The sequence below is a fragment of the Oncorhynchus mykiss genome, chromosome 26, assembly GCF_013265735.2.
Source record: "Oncorhynchus mykiss isolate Arlee chromosome 26, USDA_OmykA_1.1, whole genome shotgun sequence".
Lineage (NCBI taxonomy): Eukaryota > Metazoa > Chordata > Actinopteri > Salmoniformes > Salmonidae > Oncorhynchus > Oncorhynchus mykiss.
This window is the reverse complement of record NC_048590.1, coordinates 35,967,964-35,990,140: the sequence shown is the minus strand read 5'-3', so window position 1 is coordinate 35,990,140 and position 22,177 is coordinate 35,967,964. Positions and strand designations below refer to the sequence as shown.

The 22,177-nt window shown below is 43.5% G+C and overlaps 1 protein-coding gene across 2 annotated transcripts; it reads left to right on the top strand.

Annotated features, from left to right (window-relative positions):
• The first annotated feature begins 9,190 nt into the window (after positions 1 to 9,190).
• LOC110506734 lies at positions 9,191 to 12,050 on the top strand. 2 transcript variants are annotated; one of them, XM_021586567.2, is made up of 7 exons: positions 9,191 to 9,351; positions 9,661 to 9,767; positions 9,912 to 10,022; positions 10,147 to 10,200; positions 10,311 to 10,472; positions 10,712 to 10,834; positions 11,266 to 12,050. In XM_021586567.2, the coding sequence occupies exons 1-7, from the start codon at positions 9,345 to 9,347 to the stop codon at positions 11,302 to 11,304; spliced, it is 603 nt and encodes a 200-aa protein (XP_021442242.1). In that variant the 5' UTR covers positions 9,191 to 9,344; the 3' UTR covers positions 11,305 to 12,050. The 2 variants fall into 2 exon arrangements, with proteins under 2 accessions (XP_021442242.1, XP_036820149.1); XM_036964254.1 differs by lacking the exon at positions 9,912 to 10,022.
• Positions 12,051 to 22,177: the final 10,127 nt, after the last annotated feature.

The following is a 22,177-nucleotide window of genomic DNA, read 5'->3' as shown; positions in this document are numbered from 1 at the left end:
TGAACCGCGGATGCCTTGTTCATCTTGCCCGGGCAGAGACTGAAGTGTGAGCTTGTTTTTCCCAGTTATTTTTTAATTTTGTTCACGCCTACATAAATAATCATTCTATTTTTTTTTATTTTAAAGCATTGTAAACTTTATTTTTGGTCCAGTGGATGGTCGGTCTGTGGCCATGACTGTCTGTGAGTGGTTGCATTTCTCCACCCTTATCCCTTGACTGTTTACAGGAACAATGGTGAGGTGTTTGCTCTGTCCCTGTATTATAGATTGCCCTTTAACCTTTGTAGCCTTCTGCCTGGTGTGTTTAACTTGTCTAAAGTATGGTATCTTTAAAGCAATTTTTTTTTTTTTCTAGTTGAGTATATTATTTATATTGCTTTGTGTTGTCTTGTCTGTGTGTGTGTGTAAAACTTAATAAACAGAGTTATAAATAAAAATAAAAAAAGGGTTAGACTTGCAGAAGATAATGAGAAACTATGTGTTAGTATTGTGGAAAAATACAGCCCACCTAAAGAGAGGTGGAGTTTCTTCTGATGTGAGTTCATGTGTGTGTGTGTGTGTGTGTGTGTATGTGTTGTAAAAAATATTGTGTTCTCATTTTGAAGTGAGACCGCTCTCTGAGTAAAGTATTGATCTATTTTTAATAAAGAGAAAATGTACGCTTACCATGCTGCACTTTGGTCCTTCAGCCAGCCGTGACAGAACTTCCCACCACCAACGGACCAAGCAGCATGGTAAGGTGGACTCCTGGACATGGGAGGAAGTTCTGGACGGCAAGGTAGTCTACACATGGGAGGAGATCCTGGCGGGAAGGGATCGCCTTCCATGGGAACAGGTGGAGGCAGCTAAGAGGGCAGAGGCAGCCAGAGAGAGGAACCAGCGGTATGTGGGAACACGGCTGGCAAGGAAGCCTGAGAGGCAGCCCAAAAAAATCTGGATGCAGAATGGGTGGGGCCAGCTCTGCGCTCGAGACCGCCAGTACACCTCCACGGCCCTGTGTATCCGGTGCCTCCACTACGCACCAGGCCTCCGGTGGCAGCCCCACGCACCAGGCTGTCTCTCCGTCTCTTCCCTCCAGGTGCTCCCTCCTGTCCGGAGCTGCCAGAGCCGCCCTCCTGTCCGTAGCTGCCAGAGCCGCCCTCCTGTCCGGAGCTGCCAGAGTCTCCCTCCTGTCCGGAGCTGCCAGAGCCGCCCTCCTGTCCGGAGCTGCCAGAGTCTCCCTCCTGTCCGGAGCTGCCAGAGCCGCCCTCCTGTCCGGAGCTGCCAGAGTCTCCCTCCTGTCCGGAGCTGCCAGAGCCGCCCTCCTGTCCGGAGCTGCCAGAGCCTCCCTCCTGTCCGGAGCTGCCAGTGCCGCCCTCCTGTCCGGAGCGGCCAGAGCCGCCCTCCTGTCCGGAGCTGCCAGAGCCGCCCTCCTGTCCGGAGCTGCCAGAGCCTCCCTCCTGTCCGGAGCTGCCAGAGCCGCAGCCCCTCAGTCCAGAGCCACAGCCCCTCAGTCCAGAGCCGCAGCCCCTCAGTCCAGAGGCGCCCCTCAGTCCAGAGGCGCCCTCTACGAGGGTCTTCAGTCCGGGGCACGCTGCGAGTGGGCCAAGACTGAGGTGGAGCGGGGTCCACGTCCCGCACCAGAGCCGCCGCCGTAAGAAGGCCCACCTGGACCCTCCCCTTTAGAGTCAGGTTTTGCGGCCGGTGTCCGCACCTTTGGGGGGGTACTGTCACGCCCTGGCCATAGAGAGGCTTTTTATTCTCTATTTTGGTTAGGCCAGGGTGTGACTAGGGTGGACATCCTATGTCCTTTTTTCTATGTTATTTATTTATTATGTCTTGGCCTGGTATGGTTCTCAATCAGGGACAGCTGTCTATCGTTGTCTCTGATTGAGAACCATACTTAGGTACCCTTTTCCCCAACCTGTTTTCTGGGAAGTTAACTTTGAATTTGTTCAGGGCACATAGCCCAAAGCTTCACGGTTTGGTTTTGTTCTTTGTTTTGTTAACGTCATTTTTAATAAAGAGAAAATGTACGCTTACCATGCTGCACCTTGGTCCAGTCCTAACTTAAGTTTCAGCGGGAGATTTGTCTGATTTCTGCGAGATCATCATCTGTCTACTCGAGTCCTGCGAATCAGAATGGTCCACTCAAATGGAACAGGCTGAAATCCGTCAACTCCTGTCTCACTTCCTCATTCCACAATCCCTCGTTCCTCATGCCGCTAGATTGCCTGCTGTAAATTGTGGCTTTTTCCTAAACCATTTAATAACTAATCTATAAACATATTAAGTTATTGTTTCAACGTGAAGCATTGGCAAGTTCTCAAACTATTGTATTACTGAGAGCTATTGAATTATGAGAAACTACATGTGCACGTACCTTTTATCTAAAGTGAAAGTGACATGTCAATGAAACGTTTAGAATTTGTTTAAATCCTGGCTCTTTATTCCAATGATTAATGTCCCTTCTAATAGGCCTCAGTCAGTGGCGACCCGTCGTTCATGGCAGGTGGGGTAGAGCCACACATTTATAGCAAAAAATACAATACAAATAAATGTTATTTTGGTGTCACATATCAGTTTGCAAACAATGTAAAAAATATATATCCTTGAGTTAATAAAGCTACACACAAACATGTTCTCATTTTTGTTTTCTTTAAATAATTCTAGCCCCTTGGGTGCTGCCATAGAGTAACATTAGAAGTGCCCATCCAAGAAGGCTCAAGGTCATTGGCCACAGATAAAATTATGTCAAATCACTTTATACAGTGCCTTGCGAAAGTATTCGGCCCCCTTGAACTTTGCGACCTTTTGCCACATTTCAGGCTTCAAACATAAAGATATAAAACTGTATTTTTTTGTGAAGAATCAACAACAAGTGGGACACAATCATGAAGTGGAACCACATTTATTGGATATTTCAAACTTTTTTAACAAATCAAAAACTGAAAAATTGGGCGTGCAAAATTATTCAGCCCCCTTAAGTTAATACTTTGTAGCGGCACCTTTTGCTGCGATTACAGCTGTAAGTCGCTTGGGGTATGTCTCTATCAGTTTTGCACATCGAGAGACTGACATTTTTTCCCATTCCTCCTTGCAAAACAGCTCGAGCTCAGTGAGGTTGGATGGAGGGCATTTGTGAACAGCAGTTTTCAGTTCTTTCCACAGATTCTCGATTGGATTTTTATTTTATTTTACCTTTATTTAACCAGGTAGGCAAGTTGAGAACAAGTTCTCATTTACAATTGCGACCTGGCCAAGATAAAGCAAAGCAGTTCGACAGATACAACAACACAGAGTTACACATGGAGTAAAACAAACATACAGTCAATAATAAAGTATAAACAAGTCTATATACAATGTGAGCAAATGAGGTGAGAAGGGAGGTAAAGGCAAAAAAGGCCTTGGTGGCAAGGTAAATACAATATAGCAAGTAAAGCACTGGAATGGTAGTTTTGCAATGGAAGAATGTGCAAAGTAGAAATAAAAATAATGGGGTGCAAAGGAGCAAAATAAATAAATAAATTAAATACAGTTGGGAAAGAGGTAGTTGATAGGGCTAAATTATAGGTGGGCTATGTACAGGTGCAGTAATCTGTGAGCTGCTCTGACAGTTGGTGCTTAAAGCTAGTGAGGGAGATAAGTGTTTCCAGTTTCAGAGATTTTTGTAGTTCGTTCCAGTCATTGGCAGCAGAGAACTGGAAAGAGAGGCGGCCAAAGAAAGAATTGGTTTTGGGGGTGACTAGAGAGATATACCTGCTGGAGCGTGTGCTACAGGTGGGAGATGCTATGGTGACCAGCGAGCTGAGATAAGGGGGGACTTTACCTAGCAGGGTCTTGTGCATGACATGGAGCCAGTGGGTTTGGCGACGAGTATGAAGCGAGGGCCAGCCAACGAGAGCGTACAGGTCGCAATGGTGGGTAGTATATGGGGCTTTGGTGACAAAACGGATTGCACTGTGATAGACTGCATCCAATTTGTTGAGTAGGGTATTGGAGGCTATTTTGTAAATTACATCGCCAAAGTCGAGGATTGGTAGGATGGTCAGTTTTACAAGGGTATGTTTGGCAGCATGAGTGAAGGATGCTTTGTTGCGAAATAGGAAGCCAATTCTAGATTTAACTTTGGATTGGAGATGTTTGATATGGGTCTGGAAGGAGAGTTTACAGTCTAACCAGACACCTAAGTATTTGTAGTTGTCCACGTATTCTAAGTCAGAGCCGTCCAGAGTAGTGATGTTGGACAGGCGGGTAGGTGCAGGTAGCGATCGGTTGAAGAGCATGCATTTAGTTTTACTTGTATTTAAGAGCAATTGGAGGCCACGGAAGGAGAGTTGTATGGCATTGAAGCTTGCCTGGAGGGTTGTTAACACAGTGTCCAAAGAAGGGCCGGAAGTATACAGAATGGTGTCGTCTGCGTAGAGGTGGATCAGAGACTCACCAGCAGCAAGAGCGACCTCATTGATGTATACAGAGAAGAGAGTCGGTCCAAGAATTGAACCCTGTGGCACCCCCATAGAGACTGCCAGAGGTCCGGACAACAGACCCTCCGATTTGACACACTGAACTCTATCAGAGAAGTAGTTGGTGAACCAGGCGAGGCAATCATTTGAGAAACCAAGGCTGTTGAGTCTGCCGATGAGGATGTGGTGATTGAAACAGTCGAAAGCCTTGGCCAGATCAATGAATACGGCTGCACAGTAATGTTTCTTATCGATGGCGGTTAAGATATCGTTTAGGACCTTGAGCGTGGCTGAGGTGCACCCATGACCAGCTCTGAAACCAGATTGCATAGCAGAGAAGGTATGGTGAGATTCAAAATGGTCGGTAATCTGTTTGTTGACTTGGCTTTCGAAGACCTTAGAAAGGCATGGTAGGATAGATATAGGTCTGTAGCAGTTTGGGTCAAGAGTGTCCCCCCCTTTGAAGAGGGGGATGACCGCAGCTGCTTTCCAATCTTTGGGAATCTCAGACGACACGAAAGAGAGGTTGAACAGGCTAGTAATAGGGGTGGCAACAATTTCGGCAGATAATTTTAGAAAGAAAGGGTCCAGATTGTCTAGCCCGGCTGATTTGTAGGGGTCCAGATTTTGCAGCTCTTTCAGAACATCAGCTGAATGGATTTGGGAGAAGGAGAAATGGGGAAGGCTTGGGCGAGTTGCTGTTGGGGGTGCAGTGCTGTTGACAGGGGTAGGAGTAGCCAGGTGGAAAGCATGGCCAGCAGTAGAAAAATGCTTATTGAAATTTTCAATTATGGTGGATTTATCAGTGGTGACAGTGTTTCCTATCTTCAGTGCAGTGGGCAGCTGGGAGGAGGTGTTCTTATTCTCCATGGACTTTACAGTGTCCCAGAACTTTTTTGAGTTAGTGTTGCAAGAAGCAAATTTCTGCTTGAAAAAGCTAGCCTTGGCTTTTCTAACTGCCTGTGTATAATGGTTTCTAGCTTCCCTGAACAGCTGCATATCACGGGGGCTGTTCGATGATAATGCAGAACGCCATAGGATGTTTTTGTGTTGGTTAAGGGCAGTCAGGTCTGGGGAGAACCAAGGGCTATATCTGTTCCTGGTTCTAAATTTCTTGAATGGGGCATGTTTATTTAAGATGGTTAGGAAGGCATTTTAAAAAAATATCCAGGCATCCTCTACTGACGGGATGAGGTCAATATCCTTCCAGGATACCCCGGCCAGGTCGATTAGAAAGGCCTGCTCGCTGAAGTGTTTCAGGGAGCGTTTTACAGTGATGGGAGGAGGTCGTTTGACCGCTGACCCATTACGGATGCAGGCAGGTCTGGATTCAGGTCTGGACTTTGACTTGGCCATTCTAACACCTGGATATGTTTATTTTTGAACCATTCCATTGTAGATTTTGCTTTATGTTTTGGATCATTGTCTTGTTGGAAGACAAATCTCCGTCCCAGTCTCAGGTCTTTTGCAGACTCCATCAGGTTTTCTTCCAGAATGGTCCTGTATTTGGCTCCATCCATCTTCCCATCAATTTTAACCATCTTCCCTGTCCCTGCTGAAGAAAAGCAGGCCCAAACCATGATGCTGCCACCACCAGTTTGACAGTGGGGATGGTGTGTTCAGCTGTGTTGCTTTTACGCCAAACATAACGTTTTGCATTGTTGCCAAAAAGTTCAATTTTGGTTTCATCTGACCAGAGCACCTTCTTCGACATGTTTGGTGTGTCTCCCAGATGGCTTGTAGCAAACTTTAAACAACACTTTTTATGGATATCTTTAAGAAATGGCTTTCTTCTTGCCACTCTTCCATAGAGGCCAGATTTGTGCAATATACAACTGATTGTTGTCCTATGGACAGAGTCTCCCACCTCAGCTGTAGATCTCTGCAGTTCATCCAGAGTGATCATGGGCCTCTTGGCTGCATCTCTGATCAGTCTTCTCCTTGTATGAGCTGAAAGTTTAGAGGGACGGCCAGGTATTGGTAGATTTGCAGTGGTCTGATACTCCTTCCATTTCAATATTATCGCTTGCACAGTGCTCCTTGGGATGTTTAAAGCTTGGGAAATCTTTTTGTATCCAAATCCGGCTTTAAACTTCTTCACAACAGTATCTCGGACCTGCCTGGTGTGTTCCTTGTTCTTCATGATGCTCTCTGCGCTTTTAACGGACCTCTGAGACTATCACAGTGCAGGTGCATTTATACGGAGACTTGATTACACACAGGTAGATTGTATTTATCATCATTAGTCATTTAGGTCAACATTGGATCATTCAGAGATTCTCACTGAACTTCTGGAGAGAGTTTGCTGCACTGAAAGTAAAGGGGCTGAATAATTTTGCACGCCCAATTTTTCAGTTTTTGATTTGTTAAAAAAGTTTGAAATATCCAATAAATGTTGTTCCACTCCATGATTGTGTCCCACTTGTTGTTGTTTCTTCACAAAAAAATGCAGTTTTATATCTTTATGTTTGAAGCCTGAAATGTGGCAAAAGGTCGCAAAGTTCAAGGGGGCCGAATACTTTCGCAAGGCACTGTATGTACAGTAGCTTTGATTGAACTGATCATGTCAACATACTTTCAAAATCTTAGCTAGCAGTCATCATGAATTCAGTCGACAATCTACTGGCAAATCCTTTTCAATCCTTCTCATATGAAGTGAAATAATGAAGAGAAATTACAGATAAAACGTATCGATGCTCATCGGCCATTGGACATAAACATTACACAAGTTGGAAATCACAAATTCAACAATGAGTGGTTTGGAAGGAATCAGTGACGGTGGATAACTGCAAGCATTGCAAAGCAATCACTATCCTGCTATTCAGTGGATTGGCAGTGTGGTCCCAAATCTGGGATTAAGGGGCTCTTTTCCAAGTTTAAAATGATGAACATTCAACATAGACTATGCTGTCAATGAAGCATGATGTGTGCCACAGTCAAAACAACTGTTAACTCGGAACTGCGAAACCTGACATCAGTGAGTTCAAGACAACTGGGAAATCGGGAATAAACGAGCTCCGACTGGGAAAATACTCGGAATTGTAAATCTGTTCTCTTTCGAGAGCTACGGCCTGAAGATCAATTAAATCATCATGATTCTAATTTTGTTATTTTTCAGAGTTCCCAGTTGTTTTGAATGCACCATAAATCCAGAGAAAGCCATACTTTGATGACAAAATCGTCCCACAAAGGACCGCCGCGCCACCTTCCTGTTCAAGTGAGCACAGTACAACAAGGTGAGTCTAAAAATGTATTGTATGCTGCTGCATAAATGCTGTAATATTCCAGGGAGATATGTCTATTGTAACTAAGAAAGTAATAATAAGTGTATGTTGTGTAGTAACATGTTAGTAGGACATATGCCTCACCCTAATAATTTGGTATATTTACCTCTCTTAATTGTGCCTACTGTTCTGACTTGGTGGTACACATGTAGCCTATAACCTGTTTTAGAGAAATGTAATCATTGAATATTGTAAGAGCTTTCATTGTCAGCTTATATGCCCCCTTTATTTATCCTACAGTTCTGACTTGGTGTACAGCTAGAACACTGTAAGAACGGCCCATGTTCTGAATTCTGTTGCTGTACATTTCAAAAGTGCTAAACAAATAGTTATATTGAGTACGTCCAACCTAGCTCGCTCATTAATGTCTTAATCCCCTCATGCCATAGTTTGTACATCTCAATTGTCATTAGAAACCACATTCGTTTAAGCAAGTCAGCCATATTAGCACCTTTTTTTTGTTGAAAGGCACTAAATGAGGCACAATTAACTGTTTTGCTGCTAGACCAGGCTCCGCTGATAGCCAGGTGTAGAAGTGATAAGATGTTGAGACAGCTTTATGTAGGCCCTAACAGTTTGTGGGCACCGTTTGTCACCATTATAGTGCACTTCATGTATTGTTTAGTGTTGTGTTGTGTAGTGGCTTTGCTGGCATGTATCCCACTTTTTGGTATTTTTTGGCCTACCAAGATTTACATGCTAAAATTGCCACAGCTCTCAGTTAACAGTAAAACAAACAGTAAACCTCTGTTTCTGACAGAGGCATAATAATGAACACTAGTTTATCTGATCAATTTCGCATCAATGTGGCAATATTAGGGGGATGTCTATAGCCTTATAAGAGCACAAAATGTATCTGATTACAATAATTATAACCATTGGGGTATTTGTAGGTTAAGTTGAGGTTTAGAGTTTAGTGAATGATTTGCCACAAATGCAATGCTTTTAGTTTTCTAATCATTAAGGACCAACTTATTTCTTGCCACTCATTCTGAAACTGACTGCAGCTATTTGTTAAGTGTTGCAGTGATTTCACTTGCTGTGGTAGCTGATAGCATGATTTGTGTTAATGTTAATTGATTTGCATTTATAAAGCACTCATTAAGGAGCGTGCCCCTCCACAACAACCCAGTGGCATACTGAAAAGGTCTTCACTGCTGACCTATGTGGGTAGAAGTCACACATTTTGAAATAAAAGAAGCAGGCTTTAAATCAAACTACAAACTGTAGTCCAGTCTTTTGAATGAACATACAGGTATGCATATGCATTTGCAATGGCACCCTAAATGACAACCTTTTCCCCATAAAGTGCACTACTTAGGGTGTCATTTTGAACACGATCATAGTCTTCAACAATTTTCCAGTCAAAACCATCAGCTAGAATATTCTGTCCTGCACTGAGGAACTCTAACAGTTAAGGGGGAGGAGTGTGTGGGCCTAGAGAGGGGTCAAATTCCTCTGACAACAAGGGGGCGGGATTGGATAAAAAATAACGGGGCACACAAAGAGTTTAGGGGCGTTGGTGGTTTTGTTATAAATTTCGTCAAGGAAGTCAAAAATATACTATTTTAAAGATTATCGAAGGTTTCAGAGATCTTAATAACATCCAACAGTTATGGCAGGTAAAACAAATATTATTGCATTGCATGGTTAGTAAAAACAAGACAATCTGGACTCTGATCTGCATGTTTGCTTTAAAAACAAACGCAATCTTTTTGGGCCTTCCTCTGACACATCTTAGGGTGTCATTTTGAACACAACAATTTGCCAGTAAAAAACATAAGTTAGAATGTATTGTCCTGCATTGAGGAAATCTAACAGTTAAGAACTTTTGCATGTCAACAGCAATCTGTGCAATACGCTCTTCCCAAAGACAGTACAGTAGGTTCAACAGTCTATTGCAAGACTGTTTACTCAAATGTTATTTTCAGATGAAGAGGCCGTGCCTGGTGCAGAGGGTCCCCTTGTCACAGTGACTTTTCAGAGAACTCCTCACAAAAAACAGAAGTACCTGGAGTCTCAACCCAAAGCATTGGGGGTAAATCATCCTGAGCAAATAAATGAAGTGTAGTCTGTGTAGTTTGGCAATCCATTTAAATGTCACTATAATGTATTATGATCTATGAAATGTTATTTAATCTGTAGCTCATTTTACTTTACCTCTCTCTGTTCCTCTCCTCAGGTGGCTCAGATTGCTCTCAGTGTATTTTACATAAGTTCTGTCATTGTCATGTTCACCAACAGCATGAGCATGTTGGTTGAAGATTTAACACATGTCATTGGATCAATGTTTGTGAGTGGCCACCATACATGTGCCCCCTGCACTCACTTGATTGATATTAAAAGACAAGCAAATGAAGGAATTGAGTGTTGAGACTATGAGTTTGATGGTACATTTACTGTTGTACTCTCTTCAGGTGATCATAGCTGGTAGTTTGGCCATAGCTGCACAGAATCTCCATCTTCCCACTGTAAGTTATGCAATTTGTAGGCGTAGATGTTCTTTGACAAAACAAGTGAGATATACTGTATCAGTGGCATTTATTCGGCTCTCAGTTGCTCTCCTCTCCTCCTGTCTCAGCTGAAGGCCTGTCTGGGGATGCAGGTAGTGGCCTGTGTAGCATCAGTGATCAACTTGATCGTCTCTGTGTCAGACATGGCTGGACACAGACATGGTTATAGCTGCTGGAAATATGTTGAAATCAACAGCACTGATCACAATGATTCTTGCTATTCAATCACTGTGAGTATGTACAGACAATGTCAGTATGTGTTGGAAATATTTCAATGTAAATGGATATGGAGAAAGAGGATGTTCAAACTGGGATGATCATATTAGATGTTAAAGTAGGCTGAGATTGAAAATGTCCTATCAAATGTTACAAGCAAATATTACTTATCAAATGTGTAAAGAGGCAAATATGTCATACAATAGGAAAAAACATGACACAAAGTACACAATGCTACAATTCTTTTCAACAGGATTCTACTGCACATTACTTTGCTGAGTTGGTCCTGATACATACTGCTCTCATCGCTATCTCTGTCACGCTGGCTGCCTACTGCTGTAAGGTGGTCAACTGCTGCTCCCCGGGACAACGAATGGTGAGTCAGTGTAGAAATGGATCCTCTAGAATCAGAAACGAACTGGCCATAGGTCAATTCTGGCAAATGCCAGACGGATCCATTGGCCAGTAAGCCAGTCTAAATTGGGGTTTTATCACAGAATTATCATGATTTTGCTTATGATGGGAACAAAAAGGGAAAGAAAATTATCCAGTGAGTTGTAAATGCCCAGGCTAATTTCTAGTCCCATGCAGTCCATGCCTTCCTTGAAATGCAAAGTTCGGTTGGAGGCCAACCAATACTATGCTTATGGTGTGTCTAGAATGAGCTGAGTGGCATTTTCTCATCATTTCAAATACTGTATTTGACCAGATACCGAACAGGTCATCTGAATTATCATCAGTGATTGAATGTTGTTTTAACATTAAGGTTTTAATCTCTTAATTCAGTGTGTGAGTTCTCTCTTCTAGCCGGTGATCACACTCCAAGTCCCTCCTGCTCAGCAATGAGGAAAGATTCTGTGTGAGGACCAATCAAGACAAGAAATCCAACCCTACTAACCAACCAGCAAAAACATGTGTTATTCTTCCATCAACAAAAAATATTGTAGGCCTATATGTCTACACATACAATGAGTGCACAAAACATTAAGAACACTGTGCTTCCCACAGTTGTGTAAAGTTGGCTGGATGTCCTTTAGATGGTGGACCATTCTTGATACACACGGGAAACAATTTAGTGTGAAAACCCCAGCAGCGCAGCAGTTCTTGAGACAAACCGGTGCCCATTCACTCTCTGAAAGGTACACATACACAATACATGTCTCAATTGTCTCAAGGCTTAAAAATCCTTCTTGAACCTGTCTCCTTCCCTTCATTTACACGGACTTAAGTGGATTTAACAAGTGATATCAATAAGGGATCATTGCTTTCACCTGGATTAACCTGGTCAACCTATGTCATGGAATGAACAGGTGTTCATAATGTTTTGTGCACTCAGTGTAAGTCACGCTGATGGATATCTTTATGCAATGAGAAACGGTTTGACATGATGTAGCCTAATGTGAGTTACATGTTATTAGGGGTCCTAGCAGGTGCAGGATCCCTATTGTTCTGTTAGTGTTCTTGTTATATTTCCTGGGTCTTCCTCCTTTTGGTCAATATTTCCACAAGCGATTGTTAAAAAGTTGATCAATGGAGGGTTTATAAATGGCTTATAATTCACCAATAAAGTATACCCATTGGTTTACAACCGACTCGGCGGCTGTGTGGGCTAGAACATGGTGTTTTCAACACCAGGGGGTGGGAGTTGACTCCCACATTCATAAAGTGACTCAGAGTAGAAGTAATGGTCTAGGATCAGTTTAGCCTTTTAGATCATAATGAATATCAGATTACACTGACAGGGGGGACCTGATCCTAGATCAGCTCTCCCTCTCAGAGACGATTTATGAATATAGGCCAATTTATATTACAATGCCGCCCCTTTTTGATAACAGAGAACTACAATTCCACTAGATATGAAGTGCCCATTTCTCCTAATCCATTTGTAGTTGATAGATTTAGAGTAATGGTAAATGGATAACTATAGTGTTATAAACAAGGGTTAGAGGTAAGAGGTACAGGGGCAAGGGTACAGCTACAAAGTCTTATACAAAGCCTAAAGAGCTGAATGAAATCCAAGAGATGTATAAACAGACACATTATTACAGTGATTATATGGATGAGGGCTTGATTCAATCAGATTCACGTTAGCCGACACCCGTATATCTGGTGTTTTGACGATGTCGGAGGGGGAAGCGTTTTAGACCAGTCAAATCCACAAGCAGCTCCAGGTGTGGTGACACGGATGGTTTCTCAGAACTGATGGCTTCTACAGTTGTGGCAAGAGTACAGCATTTTAGCTAAGCCTAACCTTTTTCCAAACCTTAACCTAATTCTCCTAACCTGCTAATTTAATTCTCCTAACATGCTACTTTAATTCTCCTGCTACGATACAGCCAGTCATTTTTGTGCTTAATCAGAATAACATAGATCCAGCGCAATGATCTAAGAGCTGGGGTGTGCAAAACCCTGCATGCTTTCTGTCACACATCCTAAACAATTTCCTGCCTTGAAATTCTTTTGAAATGCATAACCTGGTCAAACAAAACATAAAAACAAGGTAATAGGATTGGTGGAAAATAGATGACATGTTGTTGTTTAGGATATTAGCTTTTATTTGTTCCATCCAAAGAGCAAAATAGATAGATAGGTAAGACTTGACTTCCTGGTTTTCTGAGGCTTGTCTGATACTTTGCTCTTCCAGTGTGTCGACAGCTGTAGAGGAAGTTACAGGACCTTCATTTACTGTCTCCCTTTAGAGAAATAATGTGTTGGTGGATGAGGAAAATAAACCTAGAGCACCAGTTGACTGTAGTTTATCAGTCCTCTGTTCTTTATGAGTAGGTTCAGGGCAACAACAACCTGACTCTGACTCCTATCAACCTGCCTCATTAGATGGATACAGGCTGCATCACAAATGGCACCGTACCCTATATAGAACATTACTTTGTGTGCCATCTTTATCCAAAATGTTACCCTTTTCCCTATATAATGCACTACTTAGGGTGTCATTTTGAACACAGACATAGTCTACGACAATTTTCAAATCAAAACCATCAGTTAGAATATTCTGTCCTGCACTGGGAATTGGTGGTTTTGTTATGAATTTCGTCAAGGAAGTCAAAAGTAGACTATTTTAAAGATTATCGAAGGTTTCAGAGATCTTAATAACATCCAACAGTTATGGCAGGTAAAACAAATATCATTGCATTGCATGGTTAGTAAAAACAAGACAATCTGGACTCTGATCTGCATGTTTGTATTAAAAATAAAATCAATCTCATACCAGAACATTTGCATGTGAACAGAAATCGTCTCAATATGCTTTTCCCAAAAAAACATCGCAATAGGTTCAGCACTCAAGGGGTGAAGGGGTCTGAATACTTTCCGAATGCACTGTAAATGCTAAAGTGATGCTTATATTAGATGTTAAAGACGGCTGATATTGAGAATGTCCTATGAAATGCTACATGCAAATATTACTTATTGGATGTGTAGAGGCAAATACACAATATATATGAAAGTACAGTATGTGGACACCCCTTCAAATTAGTGGATTCGGCTATTTTGGCCACACCTGTTGCTGACAGCTGAATAAAATCGAGCACACCGCCATGTAATCTCCATAGACAAACATTGGCAGTAGAATGGCTTTACTGAAGAGCTCAGTGACTTTCAATGTCGCACAGTCATAAGATGCCACTTTCAAAGTCAGTACGTCTAATTTCTGCCCTGTTTAAACTGTCCGTCAACTGAAAGTGCTATTAATTTGAAGTGGAAATATCTTGGAGCAGAAACGGCTCAGCTGCAAAGTGGTAGGCCACACAAGCTCACAGGATGGGACCTCCGAGTGCTGAAGCACATAGTGGGTAAAAATGGTCTGTCCTCAGTTGCAACACTCACTGCAGAGATCCAAACTGCCCCTGGAAGCAACTCAGCACGAGATCTGTTCATCAGGAACTTCATGAAATGGGTTTCCATGGCGAGCATCCGCACAAAAGCCAAAGATCGCTATGTACAATGCCAAGCGTCGGCTGGAGTGGTGTAAAGCGCGCCGCCGTTGGATTCTGGAGCATTGGAAACGCGTTCTCTGGAGTGATGAATCACGCTTCACCATCTGGCAGTCCGATGAACGAATTTGGGTTTGGTGGATGCCAGGAGAACGCTACCTGCCCCAATGCATAGTGTTAACTATAATGTTTAGTGGAGGAGGAATAATAGTCTGGGTCCGTTTTGAATTTTTTTGGGCTAGGCCCCTTAGTACCAGTGAAGCGACATTTAACACTACAGCATACAATTACATTCTAGATGATTCTGTTCTTCCAACTTTGTGTCAAAAGTTTGGGGAAAGCCCTTTTCTGTTTCAGCATGACAATGCCCTCATGCACAAAGCAAGGTCCATACAGAAATGGTTTGTTGAAATCGGTGTGGAAGAACTTGACTGTCCTGCACAAAGCCCTGACCTCAACCCCATCGAACTCCTTCGGGATGAATTGGAACGCCGACTGCAAGTCATGCCTAATCGCCTAACATCAGTGCCCGACCTCACTAATGCTCTTGTGGCTGAATGGATGCAAGTCCTTGCAGCAATGTTCCAACATCTAGTTGAAAACCTTCCCAGAAGAGTGGAGGCTGTTATGGCAGCAAAGAGGGGACCAACTCCATATTAATACCTATGATTTGGAATGAGGTATCCACATACTTTTGGTAATGTAGTGTATGTCATACAATGGGAAAGAAAACACAAAAGAAAGTACACAATGCTACAATTCTTGTCAACAGAATTCTGTTATACATTACTTTGCTGAGTTGGTCCTGATGCAAACAGCTCTCATCGCTATCGCTGTCACGCTGGCTGCCTACTGCTGTAAGGTGATCAACTGCTGCTCCCCGGGACAACGAATGGTGAGTCAGTGTAGAAATGGATCCTCTAGAATCAGAAATGGACTGGCCATAGTCAGATCTGGCAAATGCCAGACGGGTCCATTGGCAAATAGGCCCGTCTAAATTGGGGTTTTGGTGCATAATTTTCATGATTTGGTTTATGATGAGGACAACAAGGGGATCTTTTCCCTCCAATTTCATGCAGTCCATCCCTGCTTACAACAGACATCAATCACCTTGAAATGCAAAGTTTGGTTGGAGACCTACCAATACTATGCCTGTGGTGTGTCTAGAATGGGCTGAGTGGCCTTTTCTCATCATTCAAATATTGTATTTGATCAGATAATCTGAATTATCATCAGTAATGGAATGTTGTTATAACATGACTGTTATAATGTCTTAATTGAGTGTGTGAGTTCTCTCTTCTAGCCGGTGATCAAGGTCCAAGTCCCTCCTGCTCAGCAATGAGGAGAGATTATGTGTGAGGACCTATTAAGACATGCAATCCAACCCCCTAACCAACCAGCAAAAGCATTATAATTTTCTTATACTTCCATCAACTGACATATTGTTGGCCTATATGCCTACCAATACGTCAGACCGATGGATGTGTTATTTTTATTAAAAACTGCTTGGAATGGTGTAGCCTAATGTGAGTTATATTTTAATATGGGTCCTAGCAGGTTGGTGGAACTGTGATGGAAAACATCTTCTTGGTGCTTTTCTATTTACCAATTGCTGTGTTCTATGTTTGTGCTTTTCTATAAACCAATTTCTGTGTTCATGCAAGTGACTGATTAAACTAATCCTCACTATCAGTATCTGCATTTTGGCACTACGCCCAGAACCTTGTTTAGAGAAAGGGAAATCTCAGTTTCAAGGTCTCAGCTTAGAGAAAAGAAGCCTTGTTGGTCTGTCACATGCATGACCCCAGTATTGGTTGTCACATGAATGAAGCAAACATGAATTATGAATGATGAATAAGCTAAATCATGCAAATCTAACTGTTCAGTATATAAGGGAACTAACGGGACTGCCCGTTAGAGCTCACTTCAGACCGGTACTTTATGCATCTAAGTTTGACTGTGTCCTCTCCAGCTTGCTGATAATAAAGACTGATTCACTTACAATTGACTGAGTGATAAAAGAGTGATTCATTTATAATCCATGTGTAAGAATTTACACAACATAACCCCTACATTATGATCTATGGAGGGTTTCTAAATAAAGGATATCCTATAGGGGTTTGAATAGGCTATGTGGGTTAGAGCATGGTGCTGGCAACACCAGGGGGTTGGAGTTGATTCCCACATGGACCACATACTGAATGTAAGTATCACTGGCAATTGTAATATAAGTAGCTTTAGATACAGTGCCTTCAGAAAGTATTCAGACTCCTTGTGTCACGGGTGTGATGTAGGGTGGGCATTCTATTTTTTTTTTCTAGGTTTCTTTATTTCTATGTTTTGGCCGGGTATGGTTCTCAATCAGGGACAGCTGTCTATCGTGATCTCTGATTGGGAATCATACTTAGGTAGCCCTTTCCCTCCTTCGGTGTGGGTAGGTGACTTTGTTAGTGGCACTTAGCCCTGTAAAGCTTCACGGTTGTTTCTTTCTTTCTTGTTTTGTTGGCGACATTTTAAATAAAAAGAGAAAATGTACGCTCACCATGCTGCACTTTGGTTCACTTCTTTTGACGGCTGTGACTTTTTCCACATTTTGTTATGTTATAGCCTTATTCAAAAAAATACATTCGGAAACATTTCTAATAACCTGTTTTTGCTTTGTCATTACAGGGTATTGTGTGTAGACTGCGGAATATTTTGATTTTATTTTATCCATTTTAGAATTAGGCTGTAATGTAACGAAATGTGGAAAACATCAAGGGGCCTAAATACTTTCTAAAGGCACTGTATGTGTCACTGGCAATTGTAATATAAGTAGCTTTAGATGAAAGCGTCTACCAATGACCATATCATTATCATATGGTATCACAATGTAAAGAACCCAATTCAATATCATTCCCATTATTTCAATGTGCAAATACAGTGGAAAAAGTAGCTGGAACATGAAAGTTATTGTATTGTTTCTATTCAGTGAGCAACTAGCTGTCACAGTCCATGTTTCTCAAACTAGCCATTAACCCTAACATTTTTAAGGTTAGGTATCAGGTTTCAGGTAAGACCCAAGTGAAGACTGTGTGAAGTAACAAAGTTTATTGCAACAACAGGGGCAGGCAAACGACAGGTCAAGGCAGGCAGGGGTTGATAATCCAGAGTAGCGAAAAAGGTACAGGAAGGCAGGCAGGGGTTGATAATCCAGAGTAGCGGAAAAGGTACAGGACGGCAGGCAGGGGTCGATAATCCAGAGTAGCGGAAAAGGTACAGGACGGCAGGCAGGGGTCGATAATCCAGAGTAGCGGAAAAGGTACAGGACGGCAGGCAGGGGTCGATAATCCAGAGTAGCGGAAAAGGTACAGGACGGCAGGCAGGGGTCGATAATCCAGAGTAGCGGAAAAGGTACAGGAAGGCAGGCAGGGGTTGATAATCCAGAGTAGCGGAAAAGGTACAGGACGGCAGGCAGGGGTCGATAATCCAGAGTAGCGGAAAAGGTACAGGACGGCAGGCAGGGGTCGATAATCCAGAGTAGCGGAAAAGGTACAGGACGGCAGGCAGGGGTCGATAATCCAGAGTAGCGGAAAAGGTACAGGACGGCAGGCAGGGGTCGATAATCCAGAGTAGCGGAAAAGGTACAGGACGGCAGGCAGGGGTCGATAATCCAGAGTAGCGGAAAAGGTACAGGACGGCAGGCAGGGGTCGATAATCCAGAGTAGCGGAAAAGGTACAGGACGGCAGGCAGGGGTCGATAATCCAGAGTAGCGGAAAAGGTACAGGACGGCAGGCAGGGGTCGATAATCCAGAGTAGCGGAAAAGGTACAGGACGGCAGGCAGGGGTCGATAATCCAGAGTAGCGGAAAAGGTACAGGACGGCAGGCAGGGGTCGATAATCCAGAGTAGCGGAAAAGGTACAGGACGGCAGGCAGGGGTCGATAATCCAGAGTAGCGGAAAAGGTACAGGACGGCAGGCAGGGGTCGATAATCCAGAGTAGCGGAAAAGGTACAGGACGGCAGGCAGGGGTCGATAATCCAGAGTAGCGGAAAAGGTACAGGACGGCAGGCAGGGGTCGATAATCCAGAGTAGCGGAAAAGGTACAGGACGGCAGGCAGGGGTCGATAATCCAGAGTAGCGGAAAAGGTACAGGACGGCAGGCAGGGGTCGATAATCCAGAGTAGCGGAAAAGGTACAGGACGGCAGGCAGGGGTCGATAATCCAGAGTAGCGGAAAAGGTACAGGACGGCAGGCAGGGGTCGATAATCCAGAGTAGCGGAAAAGGTACAGGACGGCAGGCAGGGGTCGATAATCCAGAGTAGCGGAAAAGGTACAGGACGGCAGGCAGGGGTCGATAATCCAGAGTAGCGGAAAAGGTACAGGACGGCAGGCAGGGGTCGATAATCCAGAGTAGCGGAAAAGACCCTCACTGATGGGAGGAGACGTATAGACAGCCTGGTGTGTGGGGCTGCCACAGGGCCCACCACGCTGGGGAGACATACAGGCGGCCTGGTCCTTAGAGGAGGCACAGGATGAACCGGGCTGTGGGGTAGCACTGGAGATCTGGTGCGTAGCCTTGGCACCACTCCTCCAGGCTGAATGCCCACTTTAGCCCGGCACCTCCCGAGCGCAGGCACAGGTCGAACCGGGCTGTGGGGGAGCACTGGAGATCTGGTGCTTACCACGTGCATCTCTCCTTTTGGCTTCATGCCCACTTTAGCCCGGCACGTGCGGGAAGCTGGAACAGGCCGCACTGGGTTCTCCTGGCGAACTGGGGATACCGTGCATAGAGCTGGTGCAGGAATGCCAACTCTAGCACGGCAACTGCGGGGAGCTTGCAGAGAGCGCACCAGGCTATGAGAGCGCACTGGAGACACATGGCGCAGAGCCGCATAACCTGGTGCCTGACTAGTCACTCTCTCCACACGGTAAGCACGGGGAGTTGGCTCAGGACTATAACCTGACTCCGCCAATCTCCCCGTGTGCCCCCCCCCCCAAAAATTGGGGGGCTGCCTCTCGTGCCTGCTTCGCTGACTTGCCTCCTCATATCGCGGCCGCTCTGCTTTAGCTGCCTCCAGTTCCTCCCTTGGACGGCGGTACTCCCCAGCCTGCCTCCAGGGTCCCTTACCGTCCAGGATCTCCTCCCATGTCCAGTCCTCTTTACCACGCTGCTTGGTCCTTTGGTGGTGGGAAGTTCTGTCACGGCCGTCGAAAGAACTGGACCAAAGCGCAGCTTGGTGAGCGCATTTTTCGTTTATTTAAAATGACGCCAACAAAACAATAAACCATACAAAACGACCGTGAAGCTTAAGGGATATAGTGCCACAAACAAAGACAACTTCCCACACAGAAAGGAGGGAAAGGGCTACCTAAGTATGGTTCCCAATCAGAGACAACGATAGACAGCTGTCCCTGATTGAGAACCATACCCGGCCAAAACAAAGAAATACAAAAACATAGAAAATAGAACATAGAATGTCCACCCAAATCACACCCTGACCAAACCCAAAATAGAGACATAAAAAGCTCTAAGGTCAGGGCGTGACATCTAGGGCCTTGAAGATGGACGGCAAGTTGTCACTTGCTATGCTATGCCATTGCTATGTCAATACCATGCCCTTCCAATGCACTCAAAATCATTTCAGAAATGTCACTGCCTGTCTTTCTAGCAAAGTCTTTAAGTTCAAGAAAACATTCCGTTATTTCCATTCACCTGTTCCCTGAACTTTATCTTGTGTACATATCACAACAATAATACATTTTGCTCAGCAAGGGAAATGTCTGGAGTTGCATCACATATAACCGAGTAATAGATCGCATCTTCTCTTTCATAAAGTATTGCTTTCAAAACCCTTTGACCACATATTCCTATCAACTCGTTTTGGCTCTCAGGGCTGAGGTAATGAGTCAGTCGTGTTCACTATTAAGTTTCATTAAATAGTACCCGCAAAACACCAGTCTCAACGTCAACGGTGAAGAGGCGACTCCGGGATTCTGGCCTTCTAGGCAGAGTTCCTCTGTCCAGTGTCTGTGTTCTTTTGCCCATCTTAATCTATTATTTTTATTGGTCAGTCTGAGATATGGCTTTTTCTTTGCAACTCTGTCTAGGAGGCCAGCATCCCAGAGTCGCCTCTTCACTGTTGACGTTGAGACTGGTGTTTGGCGGGGACTATTTAATGAAGCTGCCAGTTGAGAACGTGTGAGGCATCTGTTTCTCAAACTAGACACTCTAATGTACATGTCCTCTTGCTCTGTTGTGCACTGAGGCCTCCCACTCCTCTTACTATTCTGGTTAGAGCCCATTTGCGCTGTTCTGTGAAGGGAGTAGTACACAGAGTTGTACGAGATCTTCAGTTTCTTGGCAAATTCTCACATGGAATGGCCTTAATTTCTTAGAAGAAGAATAGACTGTCTAGTTTCAGAAGAAAGTTCTTTGTTTCTGACCATTTTGAGCCTGTAATCGAACCCACAAATGCTCCAGATACTCAACTAGTCTAAAGAAGGCAAGTTTTATTGCTTCTTTAATCAGTACAACAGTTTTCAGTTGTGCTAACATAGTTGCAAAAGGGTTTTCTAATGATCAATTTGCCTTTTAAAATGATAAACTTGGATTAGCTAACACAACGTGCCATTGGAACACAGGAGTGATGGTTGCTGATAATGGGCCTCTGTACGCCTGTATAGATATTCCCTTAAAAATAGATATTCCCTGTTTCCAGCTGCAATAGTCGTTTACAACATTAACAATAAGTAAGTACCCAAATTATCATTGAGTATCTAAAGTATTTTTAAATGCATAATGCGAGGGACCTCACATAATTCTGCTAGGTCCTAGGAGATGTGTAGCACAGATTAGGGCGCCAGTCAAATTGTCATACCCAATAATATATGCTGTAGTGGCATAATGCAACCACTTGAGGGAACTGTTGTGTAAATTAGAGCACGCTATCTGTTGACGAGACTGGACTGAGGCCCCATCTCTTATCGTTTTCCTATGACACATTTTCTTTAGATTCCCCTGACACTAACCTTTCATCTGTCACTTTCTATTATCTGTCAGCTTCAAACCTTCTACAGAACTCAATCACAGAAATGACTGATGCACAAATGATCAGATATAGGGATGTTTTTTTCACCCACATCATAACTCTGTCTGCAGGGTTCACTGTGATCATTTACCAAGACATTTAGCCAGTTAATTGCCATTCATCTAAATTGGGAAATCATTTGACATGAGACGATGATTTATTGACTTTGTTTTGACAACTCATTCTAAATAAAAATTGTAATGCTGTTTCCTCCAACAACAATAAAATACTACAATTCTTATGAATACTAACAGTATGCAGTGGTGGTGCGGGAGAAATAAATAGTTTAGCCATTGGGAGCATGTATCTATTCATCATGCTCACATGCTGTGTTTCTGATGTAATCTCATAAAAACACAACCATGGAAACAGCAGCTTTCTGATTGCCATCTACTCCTCATGCATTCTTTGATCTGAGAAATGAAATATCAGCGGAACATTTTTTGAGGGGGGACTGTCTGTTGTTGTATTATTATTATATTACTATTATTGTTTCCTCCTGTGTGCCATGATTAGTTCATTCTGTTTTTCATTATGTTCTGAGGGCGAAATCTTCAAAAGTCAGACAAAGGAAGTATGTAATGAAAGGCAGACTGGGTGATTTTAAAGTCAGTTTCTTCCTAAATCTGACAAGGACACAATCCTACCACAGGGAGTAGCAGAGTGTCACACAATTGTCTTTATTCAACCAGCACAGC

Coding starts and splice junctions, on each gene's coding strand:
- LOC110506734 (XM_021586567.2), top strand. Junction 9,768..9,911: donor CTCAACCCAAAGCATTGGGG/GTAAATCATCCT, acceptor TCCTCTCCTCAG/GTGGCTCAGATTGCTCTCAG. Junction 10,201..10,310: donor AGAATCTCCATCTTCCCACT/GTAAGTTATGCA, acceptor CTCCTGTCTCAG/CTGAAGGCCTGTCTGGGGAT.